Here is a 22,008-nt window from a genome sequence, read left to right on the forward strand (position 1 = left end):
GAAATAGGTGAATCGACCACATACAATCCTCAGAACATGAAATTGCATAGGCCATGCACACTTAAAAGACCAAGTAAGCCTGCCTGCTTCTCTTTAGAAGCATTGACACTGGGAATAGCTATGTCCAGGAGAGGTGAGGTTTTTCTAAAAGAAACAACTGTAACCTGGGACAACAGCCATCTCCTTACCCCAGGCTTCAGAAGAGTAACTTGTCTGGCCAGTCAGAGTGCCCCATCCCGATGCTGCAGCAGAGCCTTAGACAAACATGAGGCCACATAAGGTGACTTCCTGCTGCCCTCTGTGAAGTCTATATTGGTTCTAGGATATGTCCAGTTTGGGGCCTGAATTCGAGGATGGTGCTCCTGTACAAACATGAAAGTTCTGAAAGGATTAACACATATCTATAGTCCTAGCACTAAGGAAACAGAGGTGCTCGAGGTCATGTGACTTCTAGGTAGCCTGGCCTATGTCTCAAAAGGTCCTATGGCACCAAACCTTAGGTCCCCAGCCCCGTACCAAACAGCCAAGCACACAAAAGGTTTAATAGGATTTTTTATTAACATATAATATATTTAATAAAAAATAATATTCACTCTGGCTCTCTCTTCCATTGCAAGGGGAAGAGAAATAGGGAGGGGCTGGTAACACCCCTCCCTTTCTGGACAAGCCCTCTCTTCACGATTCCCCTCTCCACCTTGCTTTCCAACAGGCTCTGACCTCCAGACAGACAAAGTTACAAGTGCTTTTAGGCCCTTCCTTGAACTCCCCAAGCCACAGATGTACAACATTCAGGGGCCACCTGGCCAAGCCCCTTCCCTTTCCTCAGTTTTAGGATCCTTCATTCGTTTAGAAAAAGGATCTGGGGGCAGAGAGTAGTCTCTGCTGGCCAGGGGAAGGGATAAAAAGAGTGACGGGACAGGGCCATGAAGAAGGACGGCAGTCAGGTCCCCTCACTGTAGCCGATCACTACGGAATGAATCCTCCACAGCAGGGTCAGGCAGCAGGGCACAGGGGTCACTCAGCATGGTTAGTCCTTCCAGGCCCAGTGGCTCCATGCGCAACTCGTCTTCCAGCCCCAGTCCCAGCTCCAACCCAGATGCTGACACCTCAAAGCCAGGCACTCCAGCCAGGGCCGCTGCAATCTCCTTAGAGAAACCTGGGGAAGAGTCTCCTGTGTACAAGAGATGGGTAAGGATCCCAAGCCAAATGCCTCCAACCCCCAAGCTCCTCAGTGAAGCTGTCAGTTCCCCCTGCCAGTCTCCACCAGCACCCACATTCCCTTACCTGTGAGTATGATATTAGGTCCTGAGCCATGGCGGGAACAGTGGGTCAAGTTCTGGTGGTTGAGGACATGAGGGTCCTGGGGGCCACTCACTGACCCCTCACTCCCTAAAAATCCAGGACCTTCAGAAAAGGCAGGGGGATCCAGCACCAGGCTGGTTGACGGGCTCTCCATGTTGAATTGCTCCAGCTAGGGGCACACAGACAGACCTTAAGGAAGTGGGCGTCAGAACAGGGCGTCCTGCCTAGCTCTGCTGCTATGTCCCCTTTGCCTAGCAAGCCCCTTCCACCCCAGGAAGAGAGGCAAAGACAGAGGGAGGTGAGAGCAAGCAGAGCCGACAGAAGGGAGCACGGGGCCCGAAGTAAGTATGGGCGCCGTACCTGCTGGGCCAGAGCATGTGCATGCCAGGAAGAGAACGGGTCAAGGCAGGAGTCATCAGAGAGCAAGCTGAGCAGAAACAGAGGGGCAGGAGTAGGGGTCAAACACAGGAAGACAGGAGCCCCAAGCTGGCAGTGCTATGTTACCTGGGGGAGAAAGAGTTCCCGCCCGTATCTCCCAATTCAGTGTACCCGTGACCCCTCAGGGACCCGGCCCACCTCCAACCCCTCCCACGTCAGAGCTATGTCTGCATACTCACATTCCCCAAGCTGAAGTCATTTACTGGGCGGTGGTAAGGCTGCTGCCCATGTCCACTGGACCCAGGAGGGTACAGTGCCCCATAATGTGGCTGCCTGCCTGGAGGCTGCCCACCTGAGGGCTGCACTAAGCAGGCCTGAGAGGGCAACTGCTGTAGAGACTTTGGGGTGGGTGGATGGGTGGGTATAACTAGACTTGGGGGGCTATATGGGTATGGGGGCAATCGCTGGTCAGTAGGCAGTTTACTGGTATCCAAGGGGACGCCCTGAAAAGGGAGAAAATTTATTCTTTAGTGTGATCCCCTAAAAGAACTCTTAGAGTTCCCCACCTTGTAAGCTGCACCTGTCCTCAAGCCAGGTGGACTGGGGCACAGCTGTGACCGCAGTGCCCAGGAGGCGAGGACACAGCCTCTGCTCGTCTCCCCACTCTCCCCAAAAGCACCACCCCAGGCTTCCACGCGCATCTCGGGTGGGTGCCACCACAGGCTTCCATGCGCATCTCGGGTGGGTGGAAATTACACAAATGCCTATCAAAATGTAGGTGCTCAGTGAGGCTAACAAAAGGGTAAGTCTTAAATCCATTCTGTAAGTGATTGCTCCTAAACCCTGGCACCAGACTATCAGTAACTGGTCACTTGTGACAGCTCACAAGGACTCTCTGTTAATGCCACGGTGGACGATCACTGCTGTTCTGAAGCCCTGAAGGGGCTTCCCGGGCCAGAGGGAAGGAGAGAAGAAGTAGAGATGTGGAGGGCAAAGCGCCCTCACTGGCGTGTCTTCCCTACAGGAGAGGGTACAGATGGAACATGGAGCATACATCCAGGGAACAGCAATGGAGGAGGGCAGAGGACGGCAGAGAGGAGGAAAGGAACAGGATGAAGGAAGAACAGGACAAAGATTGGAAAACTGTAGCACAGACGCAAGTCTGAAAAGAAAGAAGAAAGAAAGCTGGGCATGGTAGCACATGCCTTCAATCTAAGCTCGTAGGAGGCAGAAGCAGCAAGGATCAGATGTTCCAGGTCAGCCTCAACTATATACTGAGTCCAAGGTTAGATGAACTACCCGAGACACCATCCCCGCCGTCTGCATAAATGTTGGGAAATTACTTTCAGCTCAGGCACAGGTTTTTCATTTATACAGAGTCAAAGGACTGAGCTCTGTGGTCTGAGACTTGGGCTCTGAGCTCTAGTAAAGAAGGGGAAATAGGAGAGATGAGATAGAACAGGAGTGATGGGGGATGAGGTGGACTGGCAAAGGAGGTAAGAACAAAGAAAGGCCAATGGATAAGCTACACTGGTGCCTGCGCTATGCATGATGCTAAGTACTTAGTATACACTATGTATACTTAGTTATACTTAGTTCCTGTATCCCATGCTTACAAAACCATCCTTGTTTTCTATAGGAGACTGCTGAGGCTCAGAGACAGTCAATAGCTTGTGAACAAAGTCAAGTATCAAGAGGTGGAACTATGATGTGAAACCAAAAGGTTTAATGGCAGAGCTTATACTCTTAAGCAGAGAAGGGAAAAACAGATACAAGATGGGTTGGGACAGGACAGAGGAATGGAAGGGGATGGAGGAGACAGGGCAGGCACAGCAAGGAGGAGAAGGGAGACATGTAGGGAAGGCGGCCACGCATACCTGAGTGATGGAAGACAAGGTGGGTGACATTGTTGGCGAAAACTGTTTGGGCAGCTGCTGTTGGGACCGTCTGGCGTCGGCTGGGCCCACGGGCAAGCTCAGGGGGCTGAGGGGCACACGACGGTGGCGGGGAGAGGCCCCGGGAGTAGAAGCTGGGTAAGGCGGGGCGCTCAGGACAGGAGATGAAGTGGACGAAGAGGAAGAGGAGGAGGAAAGGGCTGGGGCACTAAGTGATGGGTGACCCAGGGAGGTGGTGGGCAGTGCATGATGGGCCAAGGAGGAGGCAGGCAGTGATGGGTGACTATGGGAGCCCTGGAGCTGGGGTTGAGGACTGCTTAGGGAAGCCTGGAGGTTGGGATTGCTTAGGGAGGACTGCAGGGATGGGTGGCTAAGAGGTGAGTGAAGTCCTGCAGACACAGACAAAAAACCAGAGATGCCAACATTACTGATGGGAACTCTGCCCCTTTCCGACCAGAATGGGTAGCAATGACCAGACTATGGTGACACAAGGTCCTCCCTACTCTGTCCCTGACCATGAGATTGGCACTACCCATTTGGGGGTTACTGTCCATCTTTTTTCCTAGGAAAAGCCACACCTACCCATTCTTGGCATGGTGAGAATTACAATGAAGAGATATGAGGTACTGAGTAGGTGGGCAGTCACAGGATCCCAGATCAAACCTCTGTCCCCTGCACCCTTCTAGCCACGCAACACCTGTGGTCACATGACTAGGACAAGGTAGCCACTCACCTGGTACATCATAGCTGGGTCCCAAGCCCAGCCCTCCACTGATGCCCAAATGGGTCATAGTGTGAGTCAAGTTGGTGGTACTGTTGCCCCCACTCAGGCTGGGATAGCCTGTCTCCTCAGGGTCCAGGGGTGTGGGCAGTGGAGGGGGGAAGTGTAGGTTGGTGAGGTCAGGTAGGGAGCCCCCTGTGTTCATGGCAGGTGGGAGGACAGGCACATTAGCAGGCTGGTCAGGAGACGGAAAGATGCTAGGGAGGCAGAAGAAAGACAGGCAAAGAGACAGTGGTCAGAGAGGAGCCGGAACCAGTCTTCCGAGTCTCCTTCCTTCCTTCCTCCATCTCACTGCGGCTGTGCAGGGCTACGTACTTGATTCCAGGGACTTCACAGGATCGAGGTCGAGAGGCAGAGGAGGACAGCTGAGAAGAGAAGGAATGAGGTTAGAAATGAGGACAGACGTCCGTGGGAACCCTGGAAAGGCTGTCCCAGGGAACGATGAGAGCGGAGGGACAGTGAAAGACACCCGGTGGCTCTTACCGACCTTCTTAGCATCCCAAGGTTTCAGCAAATGCTTGTCATCTACCAAGTTCTCCTCAATAGCAGGGACTTGAAAGAGAAAGACTGGTGAGGGGAAGCTGGAGAAGGATCCAGGAAGGCAGGGCAAGAAGCAAAGGCAGCCAGGAGGGAAGACTGTTCCCTGACCCCATACAAAGTCCCAGACATTTGGCACTCATTTACCCACAGCTGGTGAAGAACACACACCTTTAGCATCCATCTCACCATCCAGAAAACCTGCATGGGATGCAATGGGTGGTTGCAGAGCCTACCCACTTGTCTGCCTCAGTAGAAAGCTCCAGGGACTCCTGGGACCACCTACCTCCTCGGCGGCTGGGCAGGACACTGGCAGGGGTGGGGCCTGGATAAGTGTCTTGGGGGTTAGGGTTCATCACACTTGTGTGAAGAGCAGAGTCGGAGCTTGTCCTGTCGGAGGAGCAGAAATGAGTAGCAGTACTAGTCTGCCAGGGACCACAACACTGGCCAGCAGTGGGATACTCAAACTGGTCTAGAAAAGGGGATGAGGCAGAACAGGGCCCCCAGGGAGCACAGGAAGAGAAGTGGATGACAGAAGTCAAGGACCATCACCTGTTAAGTGCAGATGGCAGCCTAAACAACTGCCCCTTCTCAGCTGGGAGGTTGCCCCAGGGCATCATCCTAGGATAGAAAAGTTATGAGGAGGAAGAAGGCGCTGGCAATGGATGAGAGAGGCAAGGGGGTGGGAAATGTATGGCAGCCAGGGTGGATACAAAAGGCCTTGGTACCCACTATCATGCCTCTCTCTGCTCTTCTGATGCCCTTGATCCTGAGCCTCCCACCCCTGCTCAATCTAAGAGATCTGGATATAGAGATTCCTCTCCGCCAAGACCAGCTGGGTGGAAATGCTGCAGGTCTGCAGGTTTTCTGCACACAAATATTAGAGCTGAGATGGAGAAAGGAGGGGCTCAGAGACCTGACGGGATCACAGCATTACACCTGGCATCCACTACCATGAAAGAGGAGCCATTTTCCCCTGCCGCCCTGCCACTCGCCCTTCCCCCCTTACACACACCCAGCTTGGCTACAATTCCATTGGTTCTGCTAGCTGGATTAGGAGGCTTTGCCACTCATGTCAACATGGCCAAGGTGGACTCTGACCACCTACCCTGCTGCCCCACCTTCCCAGCTTGGCCCTTACAGGAGGAGGTCCTTTTGATACCTTAGCCTAGTATCTAGCCCACCTCAGCTCCTCTAGAACATGTCAGAGACTGAATTGCTACGAAGTTCCACCTGCTCTGGACTCACCTTCGCCAGCCAGACTCTGGGGGAGGAGATAAGTAGGCAGGGCTATAGGGAGAACTGTCAATGTAGATAGCTATAGTTAAGGAAAACAGTGGAGAGAAAAAAGAGGATAAGGGAGGCAGCAAACGGCAATGCAAATAAGTCACATATAGTGACTCACTGCTGTCACCCCAACATAGTGAGATTCTGTGTCCTCCACACACACACCACACAAACTCAAGAACAGAAGGAAAGAAGAAAGAAGAGAAACCAGGGTTAGAGCTCAATGAAGGCCACCTAATTTGTTAGGCCCTGGACCACAAAAATAAGCAAACAACAAAATGGAATAAAAACAGACATGGAGGTTTACACTTGTAATCCCAGTACTTAGGAGGCTGTGCCAAGGACATCACCAAAAGTTTGAACCCTACCCGATTTATCTGTCAAGTTTCAGAAAATTCCAGACTACAGAATTAAACCATCTCAAAATAAAATCAAACAAACTGAAAAGCAGGCCTGGCACACCCCTTTAATCTTAGCACCCAGGAAGCAGAGGCAGGAGGATATCTACCTAGTCTACACAGGCCAGCCTGGACAAGCTCCAGGACAACCAGGACTACATAGAGAGACACTCAAAACATGAAATAAGTAAATAACTAAGTAAGAGAATCAGGCCACGCACAGCGGAGCCGGGGCAGCCTAAACGAGTGCCTGAGCAGGGGGAGGGAGACAGATGTGGGAGTCTGCAGGATGAAAGTTCACAAGAGAATGAGAGAGGGGCTGAACCTCCTTCCCAGGTGACAGGGAGCCCTGCCTGACAGCCAAGTGAGCAGGAGTAAGGGCAGCCAGGACCAGCACTGAGGAGGACACAGCCACACAAACACCAGCTGTCCATCACAAGAGTCTGTGCTGACACACAGGTTGTGGTCACTTTTCAAGACTAGGTAAAAGAACTGGAGAAAGAGGAACTCGAGCACATACAGGAGAAAGCGCCTTCCCTCTGTGAGCCTCTAGCAAGCCCCTTCCTGTCATTCCTTTGCCCTTAAGTCACTCTTGAAGGATATGTGGCGGGGGTACCGGCGGAGTGGGGACACCATTCTGCGGGGGTCTCGTTGTACCCGTTCCACCAACCCATGGTGCCGAGTGCTCCGAGATGAATCCAAAGGTGAATGAAGGGGGCTCTGCCAAAAGGACAGGCGAATCAGCAGGGGAGGCAGCCTGAGAGCCTGCACTCCTTGGCCGGTGTCCACTCACCTGGAACTCAGCCAGGCCACAGCCAATCTGGTTAACATTGGGCAGAGAACCACCATAATGGGAGCTCCTTGTATAAGCCAGTCGCAGCTTTTGGGCCTGTAACTGAGATAAAAGAGAGAAACAGGTATGTCAAGGAAGGTTGTAAGTACTGTTCCCTTTGGCCATCTCTGCCACCGGAATATGCGATCACCATCTAACGTATCTGCCAGTACAAAGGCAGTGATGGGGAAAAGCAAGACCGGGAACAAACAGCCCACCCCAGCCCTTCCACAGCTTCCTACTCGATGAGCTCCTACTGCCTAAAAAAATCCTGCTGGCCAAGGCCTGTCTCTTTGTGTCCCCACTGAGACAAGTCATAGATGGTGGCCCATTAGGTACTTTCTGCCTTCATTTCCAAATGTGTTCAAGATTAATTAGAAGATGAGAAGACAGGAGTCTATGACAAAGATCCATTATTGCTAGTTTCTTTCCTTCACACTCTGAAGACCGTACGTTTCTGGGATCTGTGTCTTTCCCAACTTGAAATCAAGGCTGCACAGAGTCTGCACATCCCAAACTATAAAACCCAAAAAGTGATGATGACAGTTCTGCAAAAAGAGTGGTAACCAACCCAAGTATTCTACTGGATGCTAATATGACTGAATTGGCAGAGGGAGGGAGGGCACAGTAGCCTATTCCAACTTGGACAGGGCCATCTCCTGCCAGTCCATAGAGATGTCTGCTAAGGAAGGGAGACAAAATAACCCTCAGTTGGCCATAGTTTTAGTCTCTCTCTATATATATATCACATGTACCTCTGAATGAGAGGTAAGTAGCTACTTCCAAGGCTCAGACACCACTCGCAGCCAAATAAATATAGATGGGATAAGGGCATGGAAAGAAGGGTGAATTCTGAAAGCTCAGAACTGATCAGAACTAGACTTCTAATCCAGATGAGCTCAGTGATGCCAGTGGGTGATGCTGATCTCTGGGCTTAACGAATAGACTCCAAGTCCCCAGTGGTCTATGCCACCATAGCTGTCTCTGCCTCTAGCACACCCTCCCAGTTACCCAGGTAGCAACGTAAGCCTTTCACTCCAAGCTCAAGATCCTTGCATCTGTAGGCTGTGGCCATGTGTGTTCACTATATTTTGCCATTAGGCAGAGAAATTAATCAGCAAAAGAAAAGTAGGTAGAAAAGTGCTACCAAAGCACCACAAAGACAGAAGCCCCTGCTTTTCATTCCTCACTTGCACACACTAGCTCTGGTCCAGAGTGAAGAGAGCCTCAAGCTCTCCACTGGAAATAAACCTCTCTCCCATCTTCTTGACTCTACCCCCACCATAATCAAAAGCTCTTAAAGGGAGAGGTCAATAGTTCAAAATCCTCATGGTGGGGTGGTTAAGAGTAGGTTATACAAACACACACACACACCAGATTTGTGTCTCTATTTATCTATCCTGAACTCTCACAAATTAGAGCATGTGATCTTTAGAAAAAATCAAAGGGAAACACACACAGGACTCAAAGAGTAGAAAGAGATACACACATCAATACAATCAGTCAGTCATCTATAGAACTAAAGAGCTTTGAAATTTCAAATAGGGTATTTATGCTCCATCTTCTCCCCTGAGATTCCTTCCAGCTCTTTATCATGAAAGATACTACAATATCTCTCACTTGCTGTTTTCAAAACAATTGTGTCCCTAAATTGGGGCTGCTTACCTGCAAACTCTTGAGTGTTTACCCCAATTCCCTCACAACCTGCCCTGGGAAGCAAGAAACCAAGGCAGGGGTCAGGGGTGTGCTTCCAAAAACAACTTGTCAGAGGCCTGAAAATTCTTTAGGGAACTTCCTAGGAATGAATATTTCCCACACATAGAGGACTCTAGAAAGCATTCCAGACACTGACCCACTGGTAGCACCACCTCCCTAGAAACCTCAGCACACCCTCAGTCAAAGGATAAGTGCTCTTTTAACCCAATTTGGCGATTCAATGCTCTACCTTTCCTCCCAGGCACCCAGAGTCACACACCAAGACCCATACTGTGAGCAATGGTCTTCACCTTGACTCAAGTCAGGAAACCACACGAAATATTTGAAAAAGGAAGCAAAGGGAAGGGACACAGGAGGGGACTTCCTGTCCCAATATAACCAGCACAGCCCGATCAAACCACTCGAGGGGCCCCTGGAACCTGGGGTTCCATAAGATCACAGGCACTAGTTTGGTGATCACAAACTCAGAAAGGGTCAGATTAGGGACAAGCAAATTATGCTCCCAACACATAATCCAAGATTGAGGATGCTTCAGTAGAGTACCTGAAAGGACTCGGCCAGGGATAGACAAGGGCCAATTCCTGGGCGATGGTCTTCGGCGGCCCATCTCCTCCTGCAACCCCTGCTTTATACGTAAACACCCCCAACCCAGCCTTTACTACTCCTCCAACCTCTCCAGTGTGTTCACCTCTTCCCGGCAAAATTCATCTACCTGACCCTGGGCCCTCACCCCACACCACCCAGACGGCGGCGCCCGCAGTCCCAGCAGTGTTCCGCCTCCTGCCCTGCGGCTCCCGCCCCCGCCCCGCCTCTCCACCCCGCGACCGCTCCTCAGTGATCGGGCTCCCAGGCATGACCCCTTACCCGTGTGGAGCCGATGTCCATCATCACCTCCTCAAAGGCCGCCGTCTCCTCGGCCTGACGCTGCTTCTGCAGCGCGATCTTCTCACTAAACTTGCGTGGATTGGACGCTGTGGCGGAACCCGGCCCGTTCGCCCCTGATGTCGCCATCTTACCCCCGCGTCCCTCCCCGCCACCTTCCCAGTTCCAGCCACGGCCTCCGCCGCGGGCCCGGCCCGGCTCCCTCAGCCTTAGCAGCCGCCGCCGCCGCCTCCTCCGCGAGCCCGGCGGCTCGGCCCCAGCCTAGTCCTGACTTGGGACGCACCGCCTGCTGGGACTTGTAGTTTGTTTACGGGCTTCCTCTACGTCCTCAACCACGCAACGAGGGCAGGAAGCGGACATCACTTCCCAGCAGTCGTGTGACCCCGGGAGTCCGGCAGGCACACCACCCCTCACCTACTCCCGGCGCACAGCAAGCCGGGAAAGGTAGTTCTACAACAGTCCCGAGCCTACGAACGGGAAGAGGAGAGGGATTTGCCAAGAAAGACGAAGAAAATGAGGAAGAGAAGGGGTGGAGACAGAAAGGGAAGAAGGAAGAGACAAAAGAGAAATTTGGTCATCCTCTGGAAAGGTGAGAAGTGTGTCGAGTGAAAACAAGGATCTTAAATCAATTGCATGCATCAGAGATTCATATCCTCTCCAACTGGCCACAACACACACACACATACACAGAGACAGACAGACAGGCTTCGACTGGCCACAACACACACACACACACACACACACACACACACACACATGTAATCAGATACCATAGAGGTGTATAGAAACATCTTTTATTTGGGTAACATATCCCAAAACAGGTCAGTTAGTAAAATAGATTCTACAGAGTACAGCCCTATACACAGCCCTCCCTCCCCAAAAATAATCCGGGGGGGGGGGGAGTCTGTCTCCCCCCAACCCTGGACTCCTCAGATATAAAGTTTTGGCAGGTTATTGTTATTATCTAGGTATGGCCCACCAAGTCCACTTTCTGTAGTGGCTGGTGTCAGTACTTACTTTTCTCTCACTCCAGACCAGTTCAGGTAACATTTCTGCCCCACCCCAAATTGTGGGGCCTAAATATAGAGCAAATAGATCCCCTCCAATCAGGGGCTGGGCAGGACCCAGCACCCCCATCACTGTGCTTTCAGAAAGGGGCAGGTGAGCAGTGCATGGTGCTGCACACCTTTAATCCCAGTGCTCGGGAGGAAGAGGCAGGCAGAGCTCTAAGCTTGAGGCCAGGACAACCAGGACTATACAGAGAAATCCTGGGGGAAGGGTGGGAATAAGCAAACAAAAAAAAAAAAAACTAAAGGGTGAGTGGGCGGGTTGGTATTTGGCACTTTAAAAATAAACTAGTGAGCTGGGCAGTGGTGCTGCACCCTTTAATCCCAGCATTAGGGAGGCGGAGGCAGGTGAATCTCTGTAAACTCAAGCCCACCCTGGTCTACAGAGTGAGTTCCAGGACAGCCAAGGCTACACAGAGAAACCCAAAAGAGTGAGGACAGGAGAGGCCAGATAAATTACAAAAACTGGCAAAAAGAGACCATTTGGCACTAGTCCCTTGGTGGAAGACAAGAGAGAAATGTTAAGAGTGGGAGGCAAGAAAGTAGGAGGAACCACTTCAATCAGCAGAGTGGTGAAATGGGCTAGAACCAACAGGATACTGGCTTTGACTTATAGCCCGTGACTTTATCCCAAAGCAGCTGGATGCCTAACTCTGTTCTTCTGTCAGCTTGTCTCTTAGATGTAGTGCTTGGCCTCTGACTATAGCAGTCTGCCTCCTTCAAATGCCCCTGATCATGTCTGTAGTAACTTGGCTATCTCTTATTCTTTGGATCTGGGGCTAGCCTCTTCTCTGTCCATCTCCATCTCATTATTCATAGTCCAAATGTTCCATCCTTAGCGCTCTGGAACTCTTTGGTCCTCACTACTTCCTTTCTCCATTCCTTTCTATTTCCCACAAATCGAGAAGGGTAAGTAGGGAGGACAGGGGCACCTGACAGGCAACCTCCCCTGCCTTTTCTCCCGAAGCACCTTAGATTTGGACAAAGAGCAGGCCAGTGAGTAGGGCGAAGCCTGCTAGGAGCAGAATGACCTTGAGGATCCTCTGCTCAGAAGTGGCCAGTTCCTGGGGAAGGATCTCCAGGAAGGTGATATAGAGAAAGGTGCCGGCTGCCATGCCTTCCAAAACAGACTGGGCCAGCTGGTGCAGAGGCCCAGCTGACTCTGCCAGTGCTGCACCCAGCCCGATGCCCAGAGGTGTCATACACGAGAAGAGGATCCCACAGCCAGCCACTACCTGTACCCGGAGGTGGCTCTGTAGCAGCCGCAGGGACAGGCTGACTGCCAGGATACCCTTGTGGAGCAGCAAAGCTAGGCACAGCTCCATTGCCCGAGCCCTGTCTCGCTGCAACCCTACAGCCAGGCCCTCAAACACTGAGTGCAAGGCTAGGGAGAAGACCAGCACACAGGCACGCAGGGCTGAGGGAGCTGCTGGTGTTCCGCCGGCCTGCGGGATCCCTGGCCCGTCATGCCAGTGTTGAGGCCCACCATTCACTGTGCCCAGTAGAGCCCTCGTCTCTTCGGGATGGGGTGGGCTGGACTGCTCCTTGTAAGCCAGTGTGATCTGCTCCATCACCAGGACCAGGAAGAAGCCCATGGCCAGGATGAACTCTTGCAAGGGGAACTGAAGCTGTGAACAGAGGTGGCAACGAGAGGTCAGGAAACAAGACAAGGGGAAGAAATCAGATGCAAAGCCTGGCAGAGGCCATGTTAGACGCATTTGAAGTCCCACACAGGCTCCCTATGGTCACACAGTGATGATGTCTGTTGGTGACACCACCACAGAACAAACACTTGGGATAAATATCTCTGTCTTGGCTGTGATACACACTGTAAGTAAAGCAGAATCTCTAGCTTCTACCCATCAGATGTCAGTCGCAACCACAGTAAGTACTACCAACACTAAGCTGTGAGCCCCCCAAGAATGTCTCCACACATTACCTAGTCAGTGCTTCCTAAGGGTCAAAACTTGCCCTGGCTGAATCACGGATGTATATGAGCACAGTGTTATATGTAAGCATACAAAGGATCACATCTGAGCCCGCCTTCCCAAACGTTCACATACAAAGCTACATGTCACAGGGACATTCACAGTCATACGGAGACATAGGTCGCTCAGTCACAGGAGTACAGAGGTCAGTACCCATTACTACTTCCTCAGTCAGAGAGGAAAAAAGTTGACTTTACGGTCTCAGGTTTTCCTATCCTGAGTTTTTTGGAATGTTTCTGTTTGGGAGGCAGGCAGGGGGTTAAGACAGTCTCACTGTGAAGCCCAGATCAGTGAAGAAAAATACTACATAGTCCAAGCCGGCCTCAAACTCCTCGTGATTATCCTGCCTCAGCCTTGCAAGTGCTGTGACTACATAACTACCAATTTTATAACAGATTTCCTTGCCTTGGACCCCATATCCCACTTTCTTGAGCACATCTGGCCCCTGGGAATTGCTTGCTAGCCGCCCAGATCTGCAGTGATCTGTCTCCAGCACGCTGGTGAACACCTGTAACCCATGATCCTGAAGAGGGAAGAGGAAGAGCTTGAGAACAGTCCACATTACATAGCTCGACCCTCCTGGAAAAAAGGGCCCTCACGAGTGTTCATGTAAGTGAGCCTAAATATACTCATGGAATGCGTGTGTACACACACACACACACACACACACACATTCTGTCTCTCAAAAGAGAGCTCAGAAGAGGTGATCCGTGGGAGGGGAACAAGAAGTCATCATAAGACTAAATATAGTTAGAATACTCTATGTGTGTATGAAAATGCAATAATAAAGCCCATTACTATGTATAATATGTGCAAATAAAAAATAAGGAAAGAAAGGGAATGCTGTGTGAGGTAGCACAAATCTGTGATTCAGCTTCTGGGAGGCAGAGGCAAAAAGATCACTGCAAATTTGAGGCAGGTCTACAAAACAAGTGCCAGGCCTACACACTGAGAACCTGTCTCAAAAAGGAAAAGGAGAAAAAGAGGAGGAAGGAGACAGAGAAAGAAGGAGGGACAAATGGCTACATGTATGACATGTGATTCCTGGAACATTGGTAACTTCCTGGGAACTGCAACCGAATAGTTCACACACCTGATAAGGCTCCTCACACTGTCTCAAGGAGCAGAGAGGTCACGCAGCACCGAGTATCAGGGAAAGAAGGCACAGAAAGAATATCCTGTTGCTGAAATCCATAACTCACGGGCTCACATACTAAGGCCCTCCACAGCCATGAGGCAACCCCTGAAGAGATCTGTATAACCATGTTAGTCTTTTTCAGTTTGGTTTTTCCAGACAGGGTTTCTCTGTGTAGCCCTGCTGGCTTCCAACTCACGGGCGGTGTGTCGCCATAGCCCAGGCTGTGGCTACGTTCGTTCTCTGTTAACTATTCCACAAGCCACTCTTGGTCACATGCTGCGCTCAGTGCTTACCGTCACATGCAGGGCCTCCAAAGCCTCATCTATGGCAGCCAGGTAGTCAGGCAGCAGGTCCAGAAGACAGGTAGCCAAAAAGACTCCTCCTGCGAAGCAGCTTACTAGGCTTAGGGCTTTCTGGCCTGAGGCTAAACAAGAGTGAAGTACAAAAGGGGTTATAACCAAATGAAACCCTTCAAAGTCCCTCTACTCCAACAGAAGCAGAGGCTACTCCTGCCTTCATCTCCTTAGTCACCTCGCCCAGCCTCCGGAGCCGAGGAGACTCACCTGACGCTTCATGGTTAGCACCCGACCTCCGAAGGACGCAGACAGGTACCAGGCTACAAACGAGCGTCAGCAGCAGCAGCAGCACCAGGGCCCCCAGCTTCACCTCCAGGCCCACTGGCACCGAGGGCTCCGATGCGACTGCTTCTGGGCGCCACACCAGGAGCTCTGGCTCCCCCCAGGGCCCCATGGTGGTTGTGATAGCTTGGTGACTCTTCGACCTATACAGGGAAGACTAGCATGGGTGGGAATGGTCACACAGGAAAGAAGGGGTCAAGGAAAAGGGAGGGCTGGTCAGCAGAATGGCCTTTCCTCAGCCCGGCCACTTTCTGGCCTTCCCCAGCTGAAGTGACTCATCCACTCCAACACCAGGATTGCCATTTCCTCCTTCGAATTTCTCTCTCCCCAAGTTCAGCGAGCCATCAAGGAGGAAACTGAGGCACGGGAAGGCCAATATAGATATCACATTACTCCTTCACCTGGAGCACGCAGAAAATTCAGTAGAGACTCCAGATAGGACCTGGAACTAGGGCTGGAGTTCCCTAAGGAAGCAGACCACTCTCTCTCGGTCCACTAAGTGCAAAGGGAGGTTAGAGCCAAAGAGAAGTCCGAGATGGCTTCACCGATGATCTGAAACGGGGCAAACTTCGGTGCTGGATGACACTCTTAACTACCCACTCCCCAGGGCCATGTCCCGGAAATAACAGGTAGTCTCGGCATACAGCCAAAGAAGAGGGGCTTGGGACGAGCTTAGACCGCACAGGGCGGCGTCTGGAAGTCTCGGAGACCAGGTCGGAGGCCGCCAGCGTCGCAGAAAGCAGAAGAATGTTAAAACGGAGACCCCAGCTCCTAGCCTGGGAGGCCTCGGAAGCTGCCTTTGACCCTGCGACCAGCGAGGCCTCACTCACCTCCCGAGGGTCTCACTCCATAGCTGTCGCTCGGTTCCGGCCTCGCGTCGGGAATTCCCACCCCCTCCCCACCCCTCTCCCCTCCCCCCCGCCGCCTCCGCGTACCCGCACGAGGCTGCCAATGACTGCGCTCAGTAGGAGGAGCCTAGCCTAGAGTGACGCACCTTACGAGCAATTAGAATCTGAAAACAAGAGAAGGCTGGGCTGGCTGTGAGCTGAGACCAAGCCAGAACCGGGAGGGGACTAGCGGGAAGACCCGAGGGCGGTGGGCCCCTTGCGCTGCGGACAAGCTGGCCCCCGGGGCTGGCCAGGCAGTAAGACTTTGATAGAAGTGAGTGCTAGGACCTCTGTGAGCAAGGCCGGTTCCCTATCCTTACTCCAAGTATTTCTTACCACATCTCTCGGGATATCTGTCTGGCCTTGGCCCCAGACTCTTACAGTTCAGGTTCTTTTAGTGTCTAACTAGGCCAAAGGGTAATCATTCCCTTTTTGGGACAAATTTCCTTGCTGGGCTTGCCTATCCAGCCCCTACTAAAAAGAAGATGAAACTGTGGTGGCTCACACCTTTACTCCCAGCACTCTGGTGGCAGAGGCAGGGTAATCTCGAGGCCAGCCTGGTCTACAGAGTGAAACAGACAGCCAAAGCTACACAGAGAAACTCAGGGGGGGAAAAGTAGAATTAGGAAAGAATGAATGCATGACATAAAAGTGATCCTTTCTAAAAATTAATTTTTAGTTAAATAAAACGATATTTCCTGTGGCTCATTTGATATCTGAACATGGGTGTGTAATCCCAGCACTTGGGAGGTTGAGGCAGGATTGCCCTGAGCCACGGATGGTGGTTTTGGCAGAATCAGGTAGGACAACTCCAGCATCTACTCCAGTAAGAACAAAACGTTGTCCTTTCCTCGGAGGAAGCATCCAATATAGTCAATCTGACACTAGGTTGCTGGCTGGTCACCACCACAAGGAATGGTGCCTTATGTAGTGTTGGCTCAGTGTTGGTCTCTGCTGTTGGCAGAACTGGCATGCAGCAGCAGCTGTAGCCAGGCCACTGCCTATCTAGTTCTTTTTGTCTTAGACCTCACACTTGAAAGTTCACAGTGGCCTGTGATCACCGTGTGGCCAATCTGTCCTGGACTGGGTGATCCTGCCGCAGCCTCCCAAGAGCTGAGATTATTGGCACATGAGTCCCCATGCAGGGTCACTAATGTGCTTTTCTCTTTAGACCTTCACTGTTTCCTCAGCCTGGATTCTCCTGCTCTCACAACCCAGTGTTCTAAGAATCTCCTGCTGAGCTAGTGAAGAGATGGCTCAGCTGTTAAAGGGCCTGCCATTAAGCTTGAGTTTTTTTAATTGAATTAGATGCCCCACCCCACTCCCAACCCATAAGGTAGAAAGAGATATCCAACTCCCACAAGTTATTCTCTGGCTTCCAAATAGCACCAAACACACACAAAAATAAAAATAAATTAACATTTGCTGAGTTCAAGGGTGTTTATGAGTTCCAGGTCAGCTTTGGCTCAACAATTAGGAGCAGACAGCGCTCTTTGCAGCACTTGGCCCAGGACCAGCACAATGTCAGGCAGCGCATAACTGCTTATAACTTTAGTTCCACGGGGACCAAATAAATATGGCTTCCTCCTGCCTGTGTACATACCCACACATAAAAATACATGTAATTTAAAATAAAATAAGTCTTTTAAAAATTGAATAGGGGACCGGAGAGAGACCAGCTAAATGTTTAAGAGCATTTGCTATTCTTCCAGAGAATGCAAGTTTGATTCTCAGCAATCAAATAAGTCTGTAACTCCTGCTTCAGGGACTTAACACATTGGACCTCTGCAGGCACTACACTCATGTGCATACACTCACATACAGACATAAATATCTAAGCAAAACAAAAAATATTAAAATTTTATTTTATGTGTATGGATGTTTTGCCTACATATATGTCTCTGCAACATGTGCAAGCAATGCCTGCAGAGTGCAGAAGAAACCATCAGACCCCCTAAAACTGGATTTATAGATAGTTTGAGCTGCCATTTGGGTGCTGGGAATTGAACCAGGGTCCTCTGGAAGAACAACCAGTTTTCTTAATCACTGAGCCATCTTTCCAGCTCCAAATTTTATTTTAAAAGTTAAATAAAAATTGTATTTGTAATATATAACAAGTCACTTTGAGGGGTTGGAGAGATGGCTCAGAGGTCAAGAGCACTGACTGCTCTTCCGAAGGTCCTGAGTTCAAATCCCAGCAACCACATGGTGGCTAACAACCATCCATAATGAGATCTGATGCCCTCTTCTGGTGTGTCTGAAGACAGCTACAGTGTACTTACATATAATAAATAAATCAAAATTAAAAAACAAAAACAAAAACAAGTCATTTTGAGATATATGGTATGTGAATATCTATTATACATATAATACATATTATGAAATGTCTAGTTCAAGCTAATCAACATATCTATTACTTTACATATTACTTTATAAAGGCAAAAGTTAAAACACATTCTGAGGGGCTGGAGAGATGGCTCTGTGGTTAAGAGCGCTGCCTGCTCTTCCAAAGGTCCTGAGTTCAATTCCCAGCAACTACATGGTGGCTCACAACCATCTGTAAAGGGATCTGATGCCCTCTTCTGATGTGTCTGGAAATAGCTACAGTGTACTCATATAAAGAAAATAAATCTTTAAAAAAAAGCACATTCTGAGTAATTGTTTTTTTTTGTTTTTGAGTTTTTTGTTTGTTTGTTTTGTTTTGTTTTCAAGATAGGGTTTCTCTGTGTAGCCCTGGCTGTCCTGGAACTCACTATGTAGACCAGGCTGGCCGAGAACTCAGAAATCTGCCTGCCTGGTCTGGGATTAAAGTGCTGGGATTAAAGGCATGCGCCACCCCACACCCCCAGCACTGGGAAGAATTCTTGAGAGAAGGAGGGTCTCCAACAGAAGAATATCCTTTCTGATTCTGAACTATAAACTCTTTCCATCGTTATTGACTCTTGTCTCCATGTTAAGCAACACATCTGTTGAACTTGACCTTCATCTGACCTGAGACTAAGGAAGTGATGTTTTTCCTCTGCAAAACTTGATCCTTCAGGGAAAAAGAGGGATGTTAAGTGAGATGAAGACAGAAATTCCTTCCAGTCCTAGGAGAAGCAGAAGCCTGATCTATTTCCCACTGACTCATCTCTGCCTGTAGCAGCCTGTCTGGAAGCCTTTTATGCATTAACCACCTTTCTTTTTTCCTTTCTTACCTTCTTTTCTTTGTTTTTTTTTTCTCTCCCCGCCCCCCCAACCCCAAACAGGGTTTCTCTGCGTAGACCTGGCTGTCCTGGAACTGTCACTGTGTTGAAAAACCAAACCAGCTGGGCGGTGGTGACGCACGCCTGTAATCCCAGCACTCTGGGAGGCAGAGGTAGGCAGATTTCTGAGTTCGAGGCCAGCCTGGTCTACAGAGTGAGTTCCAGGACAGCCAGGGCTACACAGAGAAACCCTGTCTCGAAAAAAACCAAAAGAAAAAAGAAAAAAAAAAAGAAAAAGAAAAACCAAACCAAACCAAACCAAAAACAAACAAACAACAACAACAAAAGTTAACTTGTCCTATCTGGATTGCTATGAGAGCAACATGAGAAAGTAAAAATGCTTGTGTATAATAGGTGCTCGGCTGCCCGCACGCGCTAGCTCCCGTCTGGTTTGTACCAGTGGCTTAGTCAAATGTTCATAAGGAAGGCTAGCACACGTTTGAATCTGGATGCACCCCCTCCCCCATCTTTCTGCACTGGGAGGAATGTACACAGGACTCATACTTATGCTAAGGCATTTTCATTGTTTTTCGTGAAGTGTGTAACTCATCAGACACTAGTTCAAGCCAAAACAAACCCTGAATTTTGGAATCATTATTTTTTCATCATGAGCATTTGACTTCTTATCATTAAAACTGGAAAAATACTATGTGTGCACAGGACTACACAAAGAAACCCTATCTTGAAAAAACAAAAAACAAAACAAAACAAAAAAAAAACCCTATAAACTCTATGAGCCTTAGAGCTGTTGTACATCACAAGACAGAACACTGCTGATGAAAATGATTTTTTTTCAAACAGGTGTCATAACTCACTCCTTACATTCCAGCACTTAAGAGGCTGAAGCAGGAGAATTTCCAAAATGAAGCCAGCCTTGGTAACCAGAATAAAATCTTGTATCAAAAGAACCAAATAAACAAAAAAAAAAAAAATAGAAACAAAAAAATAGAAGAAGATAGATACCTGGTTAGCTCAGTGGGTTAAACCACCTAACTTCACAATACCCGGTACCCACATGGTTAAAAGAGAAGACTGACTTCTGAAAGTTGTCCTCTGGCCTCCACGGGTGATCAGTGGCATGTGAGCCATCTCCCCTCTACTCCCTGCGATCGCCTGCCCTTACACTAAAAGAACGAAAAAAAGACAAAAAAGAAGGAAAAGGAAATTACAAGGATCTCAACTCCAGTGAGACCCTGCCTCAACCAACAACCAACAACAAACAAGTTAGGGACACACAGTGATGCCTTGTCTCAAGAAAAACAAAACAAAACTAATGAACAAGTCAGAAATACACAGTGAGATCCTGCTTCAAAAAACAAAACAAAACAAAAACAAAAACAAAAAAACTCCACAAAACCCAAAAATCAAAAGAAAAAAAACAAGTGAACAAGTAAGCCAGGAATATACAGAAAGACTCTGTCTCAAACAAACAAAATTCAAACAAGATTTCATAACTTGTCAAGAACAAGAGAAAGAAAAAATCAAAGCTCTCACAACTTGTCCTGAGATGAAGCAGGTGTAACAAGTTAACAAATTTGAGCCAAACCCTCAATCATACCTCAAGACTGGAGGGCAGGGCCACACCCACAACCAAGTTATGTGCACACTGCCCACCCCAATCTAACTTAAAGAAACAGCTCAAACCATCTTCATCAGATCCTCCCACTCTCTTTTAATATTGTTCCAATGTCTGACAGTTTCTGATGGCAAGAAGTCAACTTTAAGTGTGAGGTAAGGAAAATAGAACTTATTGAACACATCACTGGATAGATATATTGTACTTTCGTGTGTGTGTGTGTGTGTGTGTGTGTGTGAGAGAGAGAGAGAGAGAGAGAGAGAGAGAGAGAGAGATTCAAGACAGGGATTGGCTGTGTAATCTTGGCTGTCCTGGAACTAACTCACTTTGTAGTTCTCGAGGCCAGAGCGGTCTGCCTTTGCCTTCTGAATGCTGGGATTAAAGCCATGTGCCACCCTCACCCAACTATTTTTGCTATTGGGACAGGAGCTTAAGTAGCCCAGGCTGGCCTTGACCCCAGGGACACTTCTGCATAAGCCTCTTGAGCACTGAAATTACTGGCATGCACCCCCACACCAGGCTCTGAAACAGTTTCCAAGGTACACCGCTACAGTATCAGCTACTCAGGAGGCCACCCTGAAAAATGAGACCTCCTCAAGCCTGTTTCAAAACACAAAACTATACATAAAACTAGTAGTTTGTGGAAACAATAAGATCTCAAACCAAAAGTAAACTTTGACTAATGCCTGGCATTCCCCTGTCTTGTGTCCCTGCATGGGTTAGCAGGGTCCCCAAAGTGTAGCTCACTTCTGGATCCACATTAGCCGATGGCACCAGCAGCTGCCAGGGCGTGGAGGTCTGGTCCACAGGCTACAGTCTGCCTAAGTAATAACATGAGGCCTCAGACCCACGAGGTAAACAAACTCAGACCCAAACAAACTCTGTGCGGTTCCTACCTCGGCACCAAAGCTTTACTTCAACTTTCCTACAATGTAACCAGGGGCCTCTGGCTGGAACCCGCAGCCTCTGCCAAATTTCTTCTGGGACTCTTCTCTCCTGGTCTATTGTTGCTAATGGCGAGGGCGTGAGCGTCGAGATAGTCAGTCATTGGCTAGAAGCCTAAGTCTTCAATGTCCAATTAGAATTCACGGGTGGAAGAGTGCCAGGTGGGATGGGGGTTGCCTTCAAATCTTGGCTTCATTCTCTACCCTGAGATGGGTCTCCCCCTTGAAAAGACTGTGGCTTCGAAACACTTAGGAATCCTGCATACCAGTCACTACAGTCTCACCTCTTTGCTGACATCAAGCAAGAGCTACTAGCACTGGGAAAACTGACAGAAAGGGTGTGGGTACCTATAGTTTTATTTCTGTTTGTATATGGACAGCCTCTTAATGTTACTCCCAGATGCGGGCCCGGACAGTGGTTCCGGGCCAGATGCAACCCAACCCTCTCCCTTCCCCCACCCCTCTTACCCCAAACTCCGGGGGCAGAATAGGTGGGCGGGGCTTGACTGGGCAGGAC

The 22,008-nt window shown here is 49.6% G+C and overlaps 2 protein-coding genes across 7 annotated transcripts; both read right to left on the reverse strand.

Annotated features, from left to right (window-relative positions):
• Positions 1–534: 534 nt before the first annotated feature.
• On the reverse strand, positions 535–10,291 carry Crtc2 (CREB regulated transcription coactivator 2). 5 transcript variants are annotated; one of them, XM_052179937.1, is made up of 14 exons: positions 9,991–10,289; positions 7,372–7,473; positions 7,180–7,298; positions 6,142–6,201; positions 5,446–5,514; positions 5,180–5,283; positions 5,041–5,094; positions 4,844–4,908; positions 4,672–4,721; positions 4,309–4,553; positions 3,558–3,964; positions 1,920–2,183; positions 1,285–1,471; positions 535–1,171 (listed from the first exon to the last, which is right to left on the reverse strand). In XM_052179937.1, the coding sequence occupies exons 1-14, from the start codon at positions 10,135–10,137 to the stop codon at positions 951–953; spliced, it is 2,094 nt and encodes a 697-aa protein (XP_052035897.1). In that variant the 5' UTR covers positions 10,138–10,289; the 3' UTR covers positions 535–950. The 5 variants fall into 5 exon arrangements, with proteins under 5 accessions (XP_052035897.1, XP_052035898.1, XP_052035901.1 ...); XM_052179938.1 differs by having other exon boundaries at positions 5,065–5,094; positions 9,991–10,287; XM_052179941.1 differs by lacking the exon at positions 9,991–10,289 and adding an exon at positions 9,670–9,831.
• Positions 10,292–10,786: 495 nt separating this feature from the next.
• Positions 10,787–15,762, reverse strand: Slc39a1 (solute carrier family 39 member 1). 2 transcript variants are annotated; one of them, XM_052179942.1, is made up of 4 exons: positions 15,670–15,762; positions 14,765–14,982; positions 14,495–14,625; positions 10,787–12,703 (listed from the first exon to the last, which is right to left on the reverse strand). In XM_052179942.1, exons 2-4 carry the CDS (start codon positions 14,949–14,951, stop codon positions 12,047–12,049), a joined length of 975 nt encoding a protein of 324 aa, XP_052035902.1. In that variant the 5' UTR covers positions 14,952–14,982; positions 15,670–15,762; the 3' UTR covers positions 10,787–12,046. The 2 variants fall into 2 exon arrangements, with proteins under 2 accessions (XP_052035902.1, XP_052035903.1); XM_052179943.1 differs by having other exon boundaries at positions 14,765–14,996; positions 15,670–15,741.
• Positions 15,763–22,008: the final 6,246 nt, after the last annotated feature.

The sequence above is a fragment of the Apodemus sylvaticus genome, chromosome 4 (assembly GCF_947179515.1).
Source record: "Apodemus sylvaticus chromosome 4, mApoSyl1.1, whole genome shotgun sequence".
NCBI lineage: Eukaryota > Metazoa > Chordata > Mammalia > Rodentia > Muridae > Apodemus > Apodemus sylvaticus.

Bases quoted from the DNA above. Each gene is read 5' to 3' on its own strand.
- Crtc2 (XM_052179937.1), bottom strand. From the start codon at position 10,137: ATGGCGACATCAGGGGCGAACGGGCCGGGTTCCGCCACAGCGTCCAAT. The intron at 6,202-7,179 runs ATCCTTCAAGAG...AGCTATCTACAT, and splicing joins CGCCGGTACCCCCGCCACAT to TGACAGTTCTCCCTATAGCC. The intron at 1,472-1,919 runs GTGAGTATGCAG...GTGTGCCCCTAG, and splicing joins ATGACTTCAGCTTGGGGAAT to CTGGAGCAATTCAACATGGA.
- Slc39a1 (XM_052179942.1), bottom strand. From the start codon at position 14,951: ATGGGGCCCTGGGGGGAGCCAGAGCTCCTGGTGTGGCGCCCAGAAGCA. The intron at 14,626-14,764 runs GTGAGTCTCCTC...ACTCTTGTTTAG, and splicing joins TGCTAACCATGAAGCGTCAG to CCTCAGGCCAGAAAGCCCTA. The intron at 12,704-14,494 runs GTAAGCACTGAG...CTCTGTTCACAG, and splicing joins TGGAGGCCCTGCATGTGACG to CTTCAGTTCCCCTTGCAAGA.